This window comes from Abramis brama (assembly GCF_963993115.1).
Source record: "Abramis brama genome assembly, chromosome: 20".
Classification (NCBI taxonomy): Eukaryota; Metazoa; Chordata; class Actinopteri; order Cypriniformes; family Leuciscidae; genus Abramis; species Abramis brama.
In genome coordinates this window covers 7,720,729-7,736,906 of record NC_139982.1, presented here as the reverse complement: position 1 = coordinate 7,736,906, position 16,178 = coordinate 7,720,729, and the positions used below count along the sequence as shown (strand labels likewise).

The following is a 16,178-nucleotide window of genomic DNA, read 5'->3' as shown; positions in this document are numbered from 1 at the left end:
TGTTCATCAGTGGTTGTATATCAAGCAGGGACACGCAAACGTTTGCATTATGTTTTGTGACTTCGGATTGAAGCGTGCGTAGAGTTAAGACAGTGTGGTGTATGCGCGAGCCACACGAGAAAACACTGTATCCGCGCCACTGATCGCAGCGGCAACGAGCACTTTGATCACTTGATTTAAACACATTTTCTCTCATCAAAACGATTATGTTCATCAGTGGTTGTATATCAAGCAGGGACACGCAAACGTTTGCATTATGTTTTGTGACTTCGGATTGAAGCGCGCGTAGAGTTAAGACAGTGTGGTGTATGCGCGAGGTTACGCAAGTAGAACAGAGTATTTTTTTATTCAGTGTAGCCTACACAAGAGTTGCCTATACAGTTTTATCGGTAGATGCTAAGAGACATTTATATATGACCTGTTTGCAAACATATATTTTTTCTATGATGGCACATTTTCCCTCCTGTGCTTTACAGCTTTACAGGGGGTATGGCTTATCTAAATGAGATGTAAATGAGCCCTATTGTCACTCCCAGCAGGAGAGAGAGGCGAGAACTGCTGAGATCTTTCAGAGGCTGTTTTCTCATCTTTGTGCTTTTTTGAGTGCCTACCTTTAAATGGCCATAACTTCTCCAAATATTATCAGATTTCCTTGTGTTACACATCGTTGGAAAGCTTGGAGACTACACTTTCAGAAACCGTGAATAACTCAAAATGCCCCAGAACCGACTTGTGTCCCTACTTTCCGTGACTGGTTACATACTTCGCTCATTTTGATCAATATATACATTTTTTTTATTTATTATAAATGGCATAAGAGTGTATAATCAGTGTGAATGAAAGTAACAATAAGAAATAAGAAAGATGAGAGAATAAGAAATACTAATTAGATGAATTATAGAGCATAAAACAAAACTTAAGGCACACATCGAGAAAGTGTGACAGGCAGAGAAATGGAGTCTTATATTAAAAAAAGAAAGGAATAAAGAGAATATATTACTTATAAGAACAAAATACTTACCCTTACACTTCACACCAATCCACTTAAAACCAGAAAAGGGTCCACTACAGCGGTTACATTTATTCAAAGTTGATACTGCCGAGGAGATTACATCATGTTTGCAATTCTGTTGAAAAAAAGAAAGAATATTAGCCTAATTCCTTGTTATAAAAATCTGCTGAGACTTCTCTAAATACCATGGTACATATTGGCTGAGTGCTCATAGAAATGATTACCTGTCTAGCTATTGTGAACATGACCATTTCAAACAGCAGTGTTAAATTAGTGTGGAACCTAAACTCTGTTGGGCAGAGGCTCTCCAGGAGCAGGGCTCCCTTACCTTAGGCAAACCCTTTCTAGGTTACATTCACACACACAAATTAAAAATCACCTTCTCTGATACATCATCTGCCTCACCGCTGACAAAACCCTTGGTGTGTTGTTCTGTTTCAGATATCACCTACAAAATATTTTTAAACATTTGTAAACACAGATAAGCAGAAAATCATGTGTACTGCTTTATGAGAAATATGAAAACATTTCTTATAACTAACCATTTACTCTAAAAGCCTTATTGGATTAGAAATCAACACGTCTTTGACAATTAAAAAAACATTAGAAATAAACGCATATTTCCAATGGTAAACATTACCTGTTGAGAGGGATCATAAAGTGTCAGCTGAGGATCAAGAGTAGAGATCTTGTGGGAGAGAGAAAAAAGGAGTTTAATGAAGATTATTTACTTTTTTACTTTCTGAACTATATATATATATAAAAAAAATATTTATAAATGAATTTCACTGTATATAGTCTGAAGTATTAAAGAAATGTATGTACAGTTTTAGAATTGACATCATTAAACAACAATACGCCATCGCATTCACGACTCTCCTGTGATTAAAGGCGACACTTTCGGTTTTCTTCCCACCGGAGCCTCACTTTCGATTTCAAAATAACGGCTGCGTGAAATCAGCGTATAGGGTTGAAAAATAAAGCAGATCTAGCAGATTTTAAGGCCTCTCTGTAAGCAATCGAGCTCTCCTTCCATGAAATGCGAAATACCTCTAGTTTTGTTTTCTTCCAGTTGCGCTCCATTTTTCTGGCTGCTCTCTTAAGGGCCCGAGTGTGCTCGCTGTACCACGGCGTTGGAGCATTTTCTTTAATCTTTTTTGAGCGCAATGGAGCAACTGTGTCTAAAGTGCTGGAAAAGAGAGAGTTAAAAGTTTCTGTCGCAATATCTAGTTCTTCTAAGCTATCTGGGATGCTGAGATGATGAAACTGATCAGGAAGATTATTAATAAAGCAATCTTTAGTGGCAGAAGTGATAGGTCTAACTAGAGTTGGGCGATATGCTCCATTTTCATATCGTCCTATCGCAGCCTGTGAGATCGGCGATACACGATATTATCGTGAGGGGGGCGGGGCTTACTTATTTGATTATTAACTTGCTTATTTACTCATCAATTTGCTTGTTTTATTACTTCCTTTTAAATGAAAATCTTTTTTTATTTTGCTAGTAAAGGTGGAGTGTTTATTAATAGGCTAAATCAGGTTATTTCCTGGAATAGTGAGGTAAAAAAAATATCCTAATCATTCTTGTATCTGACTCTGAGTATTTCAACATGTCAGCGGGAAATTTACGGACACACATTATCCTCTCACGCAGTTACAGATGCAGCATTCTGTAACTACACTGTACGTCTGCACGAGATGTGAACAAGTTTTAATAATTTCTTGGGTCAAGAAAGAGTCGGAGTCTGCGATATATGTCCTCCTACCAGTGCTCTCTCTGCCTTGATGCACTTCATATGCGCACCGCACTTCAATAAGCCCAAATAACGCGGGTTTTAAATGCCGGGAGAAATCAGAGGCAAAAATCTAAAAGTCGATCGGTTATAGGCTACTTAAACTTATGACTTGACTCTGATAAAGGAAAACGGGTTAATGCGTTTACATGACCACATGCATTGTCAGTTTATTCAGCATAGCCTAATCGAGTTAAGAACGTGCATGTAAACGCTCTCATTCCCTGAAAACGAAAGCAGAAACCGACTGAGCTTTCGCTGCATTAACGGCGCATTCTCTCAGAGACGACGGTGGATATAATGGTAGGCTACAGCAACTATCTTAATTTACTGGCTTAATATTTCTCTTGTGGACTTACATTATTGACAGTGAAAAAATTAGAAGAATATTTCTTGTTAAACTGGCAGAGTTTCACAGATGCTTCGTGAACTAAAGACTTTAGTAGGCCTAGGCGCCCTATATAATTTTATTGATATTATAATTATAATTAATATTTTGTAATTGTATTGTTTTTAGTGTTATTAGTGTCATTAAATATTTTGTTAATGAAGGCCTACCATGGAAACCAAATACTGACGAACAACGATGCCGTCTTTATCTTGGCTCTGTATAAGAATGATGCGTCTGTTAAAACAAGCACTCTTGACAATTTGTGAATGGATCACCTTGCAATTAAATTTCGTTGTGGGAATTAGTTTTTTTTTTTGTCTGTTTTAAAAACATTTTCTTTGAGGAGTCCTCACACGCGCGCGTCGTGTCGCAAGTGTGGTGATGTCGCAAGTGTGGTTGTGGTGATGTCGTGAATTTAGGCAAGGCAAATATAATTGTAGTTCCTAATTAATTTAATAACTATACTAACTTCATAATAATAATAATAATAATAATAATAATTTAATACATTAATGGGAAAACAAGCCAATTATCGTATTGATATCGTCAAAGGCATCTGCTATCGACAATATCTCTGTCTATCGTCGATACACGATACTATCGTCTATCGGCACAACCCTAGGTCTAACATATTTGCAACACGGAGTCGACTTTGCAGCCTTGGCTAAATGAAGTTTACACGAGACTAGATAATGATCTGAGATGTCATCGCTCTGCTGCAGAATTTCAACGGCATCAACTTTGATTCCATGTGATAATATTAGATCTAGAGTATGATTACGACAATGAGTAGGTCCTGACACGTGTTGTCTAACTCCAATAGAGTTAAGAATGTCTTTAAAAGCCAATCCCAATGCATCTTTTTCGTTATCCACATGTATATTAAAATCACCAACAATTAGTACTTTATCTGCAGCCAATACTAACTCTGATAGAAAATCAGCAAATTCTTTGATAAAGTCTGTATGGTGCCCTGGTGGCCTGTATATAGTAGCCAGCACAAATCTCAAACGTGATTTATCATTTACACTATATATTGCTATATTAAGCAACAACACTTCAAAAGAATTACATTTAAAACAAGACTTCTTAGTTATTCTGAAGATATTACTATAAATTACAGCAACTCCTCCCCCTTTGCGTTTCAGACGAGGCTCATGTTTATAACAGTAATCTTGCGGGGTGGACTCATTTAAAGTAATATAACTGTCTGGTTTTAGCCAGGTTTCTGTCAAACACAGCACATCTAGGTTATAGTCTGTAATCATATCATTAACAATAAGTGCTTTTGAAGTAAGGGATCGAATATTCAGCAACCCAAGCTTTATCATTTGTTCATTCGTATTACATCTGTTTTTTATTTGTTGAACAACAATTACATTTTTACCCTTGAACGGGTTTAGGAGTTTTTTGTATCGTCCTAATTCGGGGAACAGACACAGTCTCTATATGATGATATCTAGGTGAAAGAGGCTCTATGTGATGGGATTTATCTGACCTTGGTGACGCGAGGCCACTAGCAGACGGTCGGTTTAGCCAGTCTGTCTGCTTCCTGACCTGAGCCCCAGATTGTCATGTTTGAGCTCTAAGACTATGAGCCATATTACTAGAGAGAAGAGCAGCACCATCCCAGGAGGGATGAATACCATCTCTTTTCAACAGGTCAGGTTTGCCCCAAAAACTTTTCCAATTGTCTGCGCCGACGTGAATAATAATCTTAGAGAATTTACGATTAGCATTAGCCAGCACTTTTAAATTTGCTTTGATGTCAGGCGCTCTGGCTCCCGGAAAACATGTGACTATGGTGGCTGGTGGCTCTATTTTCACGTTCCGTGTAATAGAATCGCCAATAACTAGGGCACGTTCAACAGGATTCTCAGTGGGTGTTTCACTGAGTGAGGAGAATCTATTTGAAGTTGTAACAATTAACCCTCTGGGGTCAGCAATCATTAATGTAAACGCACACAGAGAGCACGCGCTATTCAAACGCAAATGATCTGAAGCAATCCATGCAAACGTGTCAACGCCCACATCAGCTGGATAAAACACACTGCGAGTTTAATCAGACTTGTGCCCTTTATGTCATCTTGCTTCGCTGTGAGGAATAATCCTTAGGAATAATTTAGTTTCACATCGAGGACCAACGGATTCAGCTATTCAGAGCACTGTAGTAAGTTTTTTATTCTTAAGTGCTTTGTTCTAATCGCGATATGCAATAGTGTCTGTAAACGCAAAAAGACTGTTTGAATATGAATCGCGTGTCTGTGTGTGAATGAATGAATGGCACAGATGTTTACTACAGCTGTGAACAACAGCGCGCATCTGTGCCTTTCGTTAACACTTGCACTTACATTAGTAAACATGTTATTTTTACATGAACACATCTACTAGTTTAGCTTTTACCAAACTATATTGCAATACTGAGATGAGTAAAAATCGACTGAAATATGTTTAAATAAAATGTCTTTGTATAAGCAACGTATTAAACTGCAAATTAACATGTATATGCAAATATATCATAAAAACGATGTGTTACAGATGAAATATGAATGTTTAGACAAGATTTCGTTGATTAGTTTTGGATAGATTATAAAGTTTTTACTGTAAAAAAGACTACGGTCACATCAAATAAGCTTTTGTTCACCAATTTCTGCTCACGTTAAATATATAGTATGTGATGTTTTGTGAAAAATAAAGTAGGTATATTGAATTATCAATTAAGATGTTAGCATAGTGTTTGTTCCAATATTCAAACTAATGAATCCTTAACTTTGAAATACGTATGATAAAATCAAAGTATACTTTTTACAAAGAAAGATTACACTTGAAATATTGTTAAAATTGTAATTGTTGATTCATATGTGAAAACTGTTTAATAAAATAGCAAAACATTCACAAGGTAGAAGTAACATCTTAATAAGTCAATATAAACCTTCTCATTACATTATTTTAGTTTTTTATTAGTGACATTTGGGGAGAGGATATATTCCAAAACTTTCTGAAAATACAGTATGAGAATTAACTGCATAGTTACTAGAAATGTTTACCTTGGATATTATGCAATTTGCATGCATACAAAATAAGTCCTCACATTCTTTACTTGTGGTATACCCTCTCAGTGACACACCCGAATGAAAGGCTCGTTATGTGGCTCATTATGCGGGTCGTCTTCTCAGGTGTGAATCACGACCCCATGCATATTGCCTTTCCAAACAAAATGTGTCTTACAAAGTTTAAATCAATGTATTGTTTTATGTGAATGATTAGGCAGGATGATTTTCAGATCATTTTGAAGAAAAAACTCTCGGCGACAACATCCATTATTCAAAAGTCTTGTGGACACATATTTAGTATGTGTTTTTTGGCCTTATTTCAGAAACTTTAATTTTTTGTTAAAGCATAAACATTATTCTCTCAAAAATACAAACATGTACACACATGTTGCTCACATATTATGGTAGCCCTGTTTGTGCTAAATAGAGTGTAATTATACCTTTGCCATTAATATGTTTATAAGCAACTGAAAAAAGCACAAATGTCAGGGCATGTCAAAACATCTCAAGGACCCCCAAAACACCTCAGACCCCAGAGGGTTAATGTGTGTGAGAATGTACTCTAGCACAACGTCCTCACTGGTATGGCTTTTTATGAGGACAGTATCTTATCTACATGAAAACAAACTATGCAACATATGGAGATTAGGGCTGTAACGATACGCGATATGAAACCGAAACCACGATACTCAGATCTACGATCCTGTGTTGCGTTGTGAGAAGGCAGAATCGCAACACACCCCTTCCAACTCCTAGAGTCATCCTTCCCTTCAAGATCCACATCTTTAAATTACTATTGGGAGACGTGACATTTGCAGTCAAAACTTGAAATATAAATTCTCAGAAAACGCATTTAATACCAATATATTGAAACATCTGTTTATATATCCATACTCCCTTAATAAAGGAGTCCAGACATTAGAAAAATATCAGTTTACATATGCTTTTTATATTTAATATAAGGGAAATAGGCTATACATGCGTTACGGACGTGACACAAAAAATCTTTAACTTTTAGGTGGCAAATGTTTTTTTTGTAATTCTGTGAATTACACTGCGCAAACCAAAAGTAATACTACCCACTGAATGAAGAAGGGTTGGCTCTCCACAGAACTTTCTACGAATTATTTATCATGTTTCGCATTTATGAGGAAAAAACAATGTTAAGGATGTGACAGTTCTCTGTTACGGACGTGAGCACTCTAAAAGCAGCACTAGAAGCTTTCAAACTTTCACAGAGACCTCAAATACGCATTTAAAACACCAAATATTAAGGATTGGCATATCAAGTAAAATAATATTCGATGATTGTTTGAAAATCGTACCTCTCCCCCGACATGCTCAACGATAAGACGGCGTTCACTCAAATCCCGCTCCGACATTGAATGTCTCTGTACTGTAGGCTAATAGGCCTACATGTTGTAGCCCAGTCATTAAAGAAAACGATTTAGTTTCATATTTATGTTTAAATAAAATAATACACTTTTTAATTTAATCTATGTTGATTATATGAAAAGTGAAAAGCGTGAGTAAGATCATAATATGCGCAGTATATCAGGAGACGAGTGGGCAGACATGATTGACCACTTCATTAAGTTTGTTTTTGTAGAAAGCCTTTCTTTAAAGTGAATTTTGTTAAATTGTGTTATCTTAATTTTAATCAATGTTTCATCAACCAATTGAATGGATTTAATAAATAATAAATATAGCAGGCAATATAATCAGGACACGGAGGCGCAGGCGCGTGAACTGGAGCTCGTCTCATAAATGAACCGAAACTCAGCATATAAGCTACTTGCCTCACAGACCGGAGACATATATCGATAGAAAGCTTGGAATGTGTAGCCTACTGTGTAGCCTACTTTTAAACAAAACAATTCAAAACGAAAAAAAGAAAACAGACTGCTCTCGGCTCATGTAATCCGTATGTGCATTTCTCTCCGGCGAGTTCACTACTGCGAAGATCGCGAGTCAGCATCGTCAACTTCATCTTTGACACAGAAAACACTTGTTTATTAATAAACAATAGAAATGTCTCCTTGCTATATTTGACATTCATAATCATTACTTTTACCGGTTCTTTGTGACAGCTTTTAGGCGCGCTTTAGGTCCCTTACATGGCGTCACTACCGCTTAATAGTTAATATTGTTCTTTGGTGTTCAGTTTATACAGGTTTTTCAAACTATCTTATTTAATAAAAATATTAAATATTTAATTTAACATTAAAAAAAATATATAAAAAATCGTGAAACGATCCGAATCGTGGGTTTGCTGTATCGTTATAAACTTATATGGTACATAAATTACCTGTTGATTGGTGTCATTAAGTCTCAACTGAGGATCCGTCTCGGTTGAAATCTTATGAGGAACAAAGAAAACAGTTTGATTATAAATACATAAATTTGCACAATTGCTTTTACACAAACTATGGTCCAATCCGACTGTACTGAAGTAAGAGAAACACTGTTAGTACTGTAGTGACAGTACTCTAGTAAGTGAATATGAGGACATACAGACACAAACTATGGTCCAATCTGACTGTAGTGAAAAATCTGCTGAGACTTCTCTAAATACCATGGTACATATTGGCTGAGTGCCCATAGAAATGATTACCTGTCTAGCTATTGTGAACATGACCATTTCAAACAGCAGTGTTAAATTAGTGTGGAACCTAAACTCTGTTGGGCAGAGGCTCTCCAGGAGCAGGGCTCCCTTACCTTACACCGTGTCCTAACTACACGCGACGCGAGAAGATTCCAGCGACAGGCAGTGTGTCTGTCCACACTAGACGCAACGCGACTGTGAGACACCACAACGTCAATCAAAAATCACAGCCAATCAGAACAGTGTGTGGGCGGGGTCTCGCGGCAAGTGCACAGCACTAGAGAGTTATCTTGACGGCAATCGCACGAAAATGGATTAGTAGCTACATAATCAAATTATAAAATATTACACCATTAAAAAAATACATAGGCTACTGAGTTACTAAAACAATCTTTGTCAAATAATACACTTGTTTGTTCACAGTTTTAACGTTCTTGTTTCCATTTGTTTAATTTCAAGATCTGAGGTGAATTATATCCATTGTTGCTTTTACAGCTTCATAGCTGGAGCACTAAATGACATTCAAAGTCACATTACACACTTTTAACATTAAAGGTATAGCGGAGGATTTTTTTACTTCCGGGTGGGTAGTGTATACTATTGGTCCTCCTAATTGTCAATCATTCTGGTGAATCAATCAAACTTTTCAAAAAGTCGAGAGGGCGGGTCTTATCTAAAATTCGGAAAGATCCTCCGCTATACCTTTAAATGAAGCACATAAATAGTGCCTGAGATTATCATTGCCATACTTTGTGTTTGTTGTTCCAGTGCGACATCGCAGGAAAATAGAAACCATTTCTAAATTAGAAACGTCGCGTGTCGACGTCGCAGCTGGTTAGGACAAAAACTTTGATTAATATGGAAAATATACCTTTTATCGCGTGTCGCGGCGTCGCGTCGCGTCGCGTGTAGTTAGGACACGGTGTTAGGCAAACCCTTTCTAGGTTACATTCACACACAAATTAAAAATCACCTTCTCTGATCCATCATCTGCCTCACCGCTGACAAAACCCTTGGTGTGTTGTTCTGTTTCAGATATCACCTATGAAATATTTTTAAACATTTGTAAACACAGATAAGCAGAAAATCATGTGTACTGCTTTATGAGAAATATGAAAACATTTCTTATAACTAACCATTTACTCTAAAAGCCTTATTGGATTAGAAATCAACACGTCTTTGACAATTAAAAAAACATTAGAAATAAACGCATATTTCCAATGGTAAACATTACCTGTTGAGAGGGATCATAAAGAGTCAGCTGAGGATCAAGAGTAGAGATCTTGTGGGAGAGAGAAAAAAGGAGTTTAATGAAGATTCATTTCAGAATAACAGATAATACAGGTGAATTCATAGATTAACAATTAATGTGTGTGAGAATGTACTCTAGCACAAAGTCCTCACTGGTATGGATTTTTGTGAGGACAGCATCTTATCTACATGAAAACAAACTATTCAACGTATGGAGATTCTACATGATTTTGCCAAAACTTAAAGGGGTGGTAAAACACCTTTTTTCGAAGGCTTGATTGTGTTTGTGGGGTGCACTGTAACATGTGTTCATGCTTCGTTTTTAAAAATTCGCATTTTTCACATATTTAACCATTATTCTACACTGCTCTGTCCCTCCTTGTAAAAACGGTCGGATGATTTCCGGGTTCTATGAAGCCCCGCCCTCAAAAATACGCAATGGGCTCAGATTGGTTAGCTGGCCCAGTGTGCTGTGATTCGCTAACCGCCAAGTGCAAGTTCGCTGCGCTGGTGATATTAAACAGAAGTTTGTATGTGTTCGTCGGATACGTATGAATTAGCATTTAACAAACTGGTTTGTGGAGCCAAACAGCGTTGTCCTTCGTTTACTTCCTTGCTACAACGTACAATTAACAATACGAACTATTACAGGAAAACGCATCAACGAAAAAAAATCATACCTACAGGTTGTGGCTCGTAAACAACAGTTGGAACTGCTCGATCTTTCAGGACAAGCCGTTTGTGAATCCTGCATTGAACTCGCGTAGATTGAGGAAGCTTTCCTCCGGAAAATGTGCAGCACAGAGAGTGGCATTTGGATTATAATTATGAGGGACCAAGTAAAAAATAAATTGTAACCGTCCTTAGGAAGACAACAAAGTGGACCTGCAATCTGGGTGAAAATAACAGCATTTCGACGGCATAGCAGCAACGACACTCTACTGCCACAACAACTCTTTTCCAAAGCAACATAAAATTGCCTCGCCCCCTTTATTTATTGTGTTCCCAGAGGAGGGGTTTATGTAAATATTGGGCTTAGTGATGTCAGCAAGCCCACAGGAATGTCGTGTAGTCCCTATCAGCCGTTTCTGTAGTTCTTAGAAATTGATTTCTTTAAATGCAAATCTCTCCCTTTGCTTTAAACTTTGAACGTTGTAACTTTGCAGATGTTGTTTATGCTCAAACAGCAACATTACACACTAACTACAGTTAGAAAAGTCAAATCGTGTTTTACCACCCCTTTAAATGGTACATAAATTACCTGTTGATTGGTGTCATTAAGTCTCAACTGAGGATCCGTCTCAGTTGAAATCTTATGAGGAACAAAGAAAACAGTTTGATTATAAATACATAAATTTGCACAATTGCTTTTACACAAACTATGGTCCAATCCGACTGTACTGAAGTAAGAGAAACACTGTTTGTACTGTAGTGACAGTACTCTGGTAAATATGAGGACATACAGACACAAACTATGGTCCAATCTGACTAATACTGAACTTCTGTCTATCCTTCTCAATACACAATATGACACCAGCAGTGAATATGAGGACATACAGACGTGGCTGCTTCTTCTTTAGTTTTTAATTTGGTCCTCCTGGATCTTGTAGCTGCCATCTCCTGCAAAGGCCACATGGTGTTTTTAATCAGTTTACAACATGACTTTTAGATATCACTGACATAATCAACTGTTTTACACCTTTATTTGTTATTATGAACGGTGAAATTATTAACAATAACGATTATTATACATACCAGGATGTAATACCAATAAGTTTTACTAGTACAGTAAAACATGAATCTTGTGTTTAGTGATTTTAATTTTTTTTAAACATGCTGCTTTTCTCTCTCAAACACACTGTAGATGTCCCTAAAGTTAACCATTATAATTTGACTAACAGCACCTTCCTCAGCTTAAAAACTAGGACTAGCTAAGGAACAAAGTTTCAGTTACAAATAATCACCATGCTTCGGGATACTAACGTTAAATAATAGTTGTTAGGCCTAAATTGCACGACAGGGACCTAGAAATTGAGTAGGTTATCGAACTAACATTAACGTTATACTGATTCACAAGTCAACCTCATTACACTGCCCAAATGTTCCGCGAAATAAATATGATCTCAATATGGCAATAACGTGATTAATAAGTTCAATATTAAATTAAATCCTCACGCGTTGTGAAATACAGACACGTGTCACCAAAGCTAGCTTATAGCCTAACTGCTAATTCAAATTAACTTTAGAATATTTCAAACTACTACCAACGGAATATAAAAATAATATTAATACAGTTTTTAGACTTGAAGTGTAGCTGGGTGCTTGGAATTTGAACACAATTCTTACCTGACGTCTCTTCACCGTGAAGACTGATCCGCACGTGGCTGGCTGTCTCAGAAATGTGGTGATGAATCGTTCATTAACGGGATCCGTTCATTGCGTCTGTCACGTGACAAATGAACGAAAGACTCGGAAGGTAAAGTTATTATTTATGTTACCTGTGAATTATTTTTTACTGCATTATAATTATTTCTTAATTCAGAATATGATCAAGATTGCGTAGGTGGATGTGTTTTGGGAATTTGCCTGTTAAAAGTATAACATTTAAAGCCCCTTAAATTAACGAAATGACTCGAAAAAAGATTCCTTCATTTTGATGAACGAGTTTGAACGAGATTAACACAGTGGTTTGACAAAACCCGAAATTATGAGGACTTCTTGCGATCAGCCAATCACAATCCTCAATTCCATACACATGGGTGAATATTCATGAGGAGATGCAGTACCACTGACCCATCTACAGAGGCGCTGTCTCGATACACAGCTGATACACAAAATCATGTAATTGTGAACTATGGGGACATGAGCTGAAATTTTGACTTTGAGCTCCCCCTAGCAATAGAAACACTTCTACATTGTCAGTATTATGAGGACACTGGCCCTGTCCTCATAATTCAAAATGTCCTCATAGTGTGGTGTGTATTCATATGAAATGTCCTCATAAATCACAAAAACACACACACACACTCACACATAGACACACACTCTCTCTCTCTCTCTCTCACACACACACACACACGTTTTGAGTTTAGAGTTCATTAGTTTAAATGAGTCTCAATGGCTCATATAGTATATAGAACGGCAGTTTGGTTTAGTCTTCAAGGTGTTTAGATTTAAATTTTCGACATACACACACACACAAGCACGCACGCACAGACTCTCACTCTCTCTCACACACACACACACACACACTATCTCTCTCACACACACACTCACTAACTCACTCACACACACACACACACACACACACAGACAAGCTCATTAACACACACACACACACACACACACACACAAACACACACACACACACACACACACACACTCAGTTTATATGAGTTTAGAGTTTATAAGTGTACAAGTTTTTGAGTTAAGAGTTTATAAGTTTAAATGAGTGTGTACGAGTTTTTGAGTTTACACACACACACACACACACACACTCACACATAGACACCCACGCTCTCTCTCTCTCTCTCACACACACACACACGTTTTGAGTTTAGAGTTCATTAGTTTAAATGAGTCTCATTGGCTAATATAGTATATAGAACGGCAGTTTGGTTTAGTCTTCAAGGTATTTTGATTTGAATTTTCGTCGGTTTGAATTTTTTAGAACTCCCAATGTAAGTCAATGGGAGTTTTTGAATGAGTTTTTTCGAGTTTTGATCGTCATTTTTAGGAAAACCGTAAGTCCGATCAGTCTGAAAAGATATAGCAACTCGAGTCAGATCAGTTTGAGTGTCTGAGCCGAGTTTGGAGTATGTAGAGTTAAAGCTCTAGGAGGAGTTTGATATAGAAATTTTTAGGGTCAGAAGAATAATAATAATAATAATAATAACTAGATGCGAAAGTTCGTCGAGACAAACTTTAAGTTGGCTTGAGAAAGTTTGGACCAGAAAGTTTTTTGCTAGGCGGTTGCTAGGGTATTCTGAGTGGTTGCTAGGCGGTTGCTAGGATATTTCTGGTGGTTGCTAGGGTCTTTTGGGTGGTTGCTAGGCGGTTGCTAGGGTGTTTTGGGTGGTTGCTAGGGTGTTCTGGGTGGTTGCTAGGCGGTTGCTAGGGTGTTCTGGGTGGTTACTAGGGTGTTCTGGGTGGTTGCTAGGCGGTTGCTAGGATATTTTGGGTGGTTGCTAGGGTCTTTTGGGTGGTTGATAGGCGGTTGCTAGGGTATTTTAGGTGGTTGCTAGGGTATTTTAGGTGGTTGATAGGGTATTCTGGGTGGTTGCTAGGCGGTTGCTAGGGCATTTTGGGTGGTTGCTAGGGTCTTTTGGGTAGTTGCTAGGCGGTTTCTAAGATATGTTCGGTGGTTGCTAGGGTCTTTTGGGTGGTTGCTAGGCGGTTGCTAGGGTATTTTGGGTGGTTGCTAGGGTGTTCTGGGTGGTTGCTAGGCGGTTGCTAGGGTGTTCTGGGTGGTTGCTAGGCGGTTGCTAGGATATTTTGGGTGGTTGCTAGGGTGTTCTGGGTGGTTGCTAGGCAGTTGCTAGGATATTTTGGGTGGTTGCTAGGGTGTTCTGGGTGGTTGTTAGGCAGTTGCTAGGGTGTTCTGAGTGGTTGCTATGGTGTTGCTAGGCGGTTGCTAAGGTATTCTGGGTGGTTGCTAGGCGGTTGCTAGGGTGTTCTGGGTGGTTGCTATGGTGTTGCTAGGCGGTTGCTAGGGTGTTTTGGGTGGTTGCTAGGCGGTTGCTAGGGTGTTCTGGGTGGTTGCTATGGTGTTGCTAGGCGGTTGCTAAGGTATTCTGGGTGGTTGCTAGGCGGTTGCTAGGGTGTTCTGGGTGGTTGCTATGGTGTTGCTAGGCGGTTGCTAGGGTGTTCGGGGTGGTTGCTAGGCGGTTGCTAGGGTGTTCTGGGTGGTTGCTATGGTGTTGCTAGGCAGTTGTTAGGGTGTTCTGGGTTGTTGCTAGGCAGTTGCTAGGTGTTCTGGGTGGTTGCTAGGCAGTTGCTAGGGTGTTCTGGCTGTTTGCTAGGTGTTCTGGGTGGTTGCTAGGCAGTTGCTAGGTGTTCTGGGGGGTTGCTAGGCAGTTGCTAGGGTGTTCTGGGTGGTTGCTAGGGTATATTTGGTGGTTACTAGAGCATTTCTAGATGTTGCTAGGGTGTTCAAGATGGTTGCTAAGGTATTTTTGGTAGTTGCTATGGTGTTACTAGGTGGTTGGTAGTTGTCAAAGATGGTTTATATGGAGTTAATAACGAGTGCCTTCAGTATAGCACTCGGCCGAATAGGCACAAGCATGGAGCAATATCGCAAGGCCACGAGTGTAATATTGCGTTAAAAAATACAAAAAAATGTAAAAACAATTTTTTTTTGGTTTAGGGTGGTTGCTAGGGAGCTCTTAGTGGTTGCTAGGGTGCTGAAACTGGTTGCTATGGTGTGGCTATGAAGATTTTAGGCCATTACTTATTGGTTGCTTGATAATATAAATCCTCTGAGGGAGAGAGAGAGGGAGAGACGCAGGGCTGTCAGGCCCTTTGGAGTCTGTGTGTGTGAAAACGGCAGTTTGGATTCAAATATTTTTAGAACTCCCCAATGTAAGTCAATGGGAGTTTTTCCGAGTTTTGATCGTCATTTTTAGGAAAACCGTAAGTCCGATCAGTCTGAAAAGATATAGCAACGCGAGTCAGATCAGTTTGAGTGTCTGAGCCGAGTTTGGAGTATGTAGAGTTAAAGCTCTAGGAGGAGTTTCATATAGAAATTTTAGTCTCGGAATAATAATAATAATAATAATAATAACTAGATGCGAAAGTTCGTCGAGACAAACTTTAAGTTGGCTTGAGAAAGTTTGGACCAGAAAGTTTTTTGCTAGGCGGTTGCTAGGGTATTCTGAGTGGTTGCTAGGCGGTTGCTAGGATATTTCTGGTGGTTGCTAGGGTCTTTTGGGTGGTTGCTAGGCGGTTGCTAGGGTGTTTTGGGTGGTTGCTAGGGTGTTCTGGGTGGTTGCTAGGCGGTTGCTAGGGTGTTCTGGGTGGTTACTAGGGTGTTCTGGGTGGTTGCTAGGCGGTTGCTAGGATATTTTGGGTGGTT

At 38.5% G+C, this 16,178-nt stretch overlaps 1 protein-coding gene and 2 long non-coding RNA genes across 3 annotated transcripts in view; all 3 read right to left on the bottom strand.

The window, feature by feature from the left end:
- Nucleotides 1–16,178, bottom strand: part of LOC311071511 — a 123,795-nt gene that overhangs the window by 55,879 nt on the left and 51,738 nt on the right. The gene's annotated exons all lie outside the window — the stretch shown is intronic.
- The window catches only part of LOC311071508, a 71,293-nt gene that overhangs the window by 31,255 nt on the left and 23,860 nt on the right, over nucleotides 1–16,178 (bottom strand). The gene's annotated exons all lie outside the window — the stretch shown is intronic.
- On the bottom strand, nucleotides 605–12,796 carry LOC311071490 (uncharacterized protein). Its single transcript, XM_084095889.1, has 7 exons — nucleotides 11,663–12,796; nucleotides 11,367–11,417; nucleotides 10,089–10,136; nucleotides 9,828–9,896; nucleotides 8,558–8,608; nucleotides 1,653–1,700; nucleotides 605–1,460 (listed from the first exon to the last, which is right to left on the bottom strand). Exons 1-7 carry the CDS (start codon nucleotides 11,738–11,740, stop codon nucleotides 1,368–1,370), a joined length of 438 nt encoding a protein of 145 aa, XP_083952015.1. The 5' UTR covers nucleotides 11,741–12,796; the 3' UTR covers nucleotides 605–1,367.

Coding starts and splice junctions, on each gene's coding strand:
- LOC311071490 (XM_084095889.1), bottom strand. CDS start 11,740: ATGTGGCCTTTGCAGGAGATGGCAGCTACAAGATCCAGGAGGACCAAA. Junction 9,897..10,088: donor TTTATGATCCCTCTCAACAG/GTAATGTTTACC, acceptor AATATTTCATAG/GTGATATCTGAAACAGAACA. Junction 8,609..9,827: donor CAGATGATGGATCAGAGAAG/GTGATTTTTAAT, acceptor GTTCCTCATAAG/ATTTCAACCGAGACGGATCC.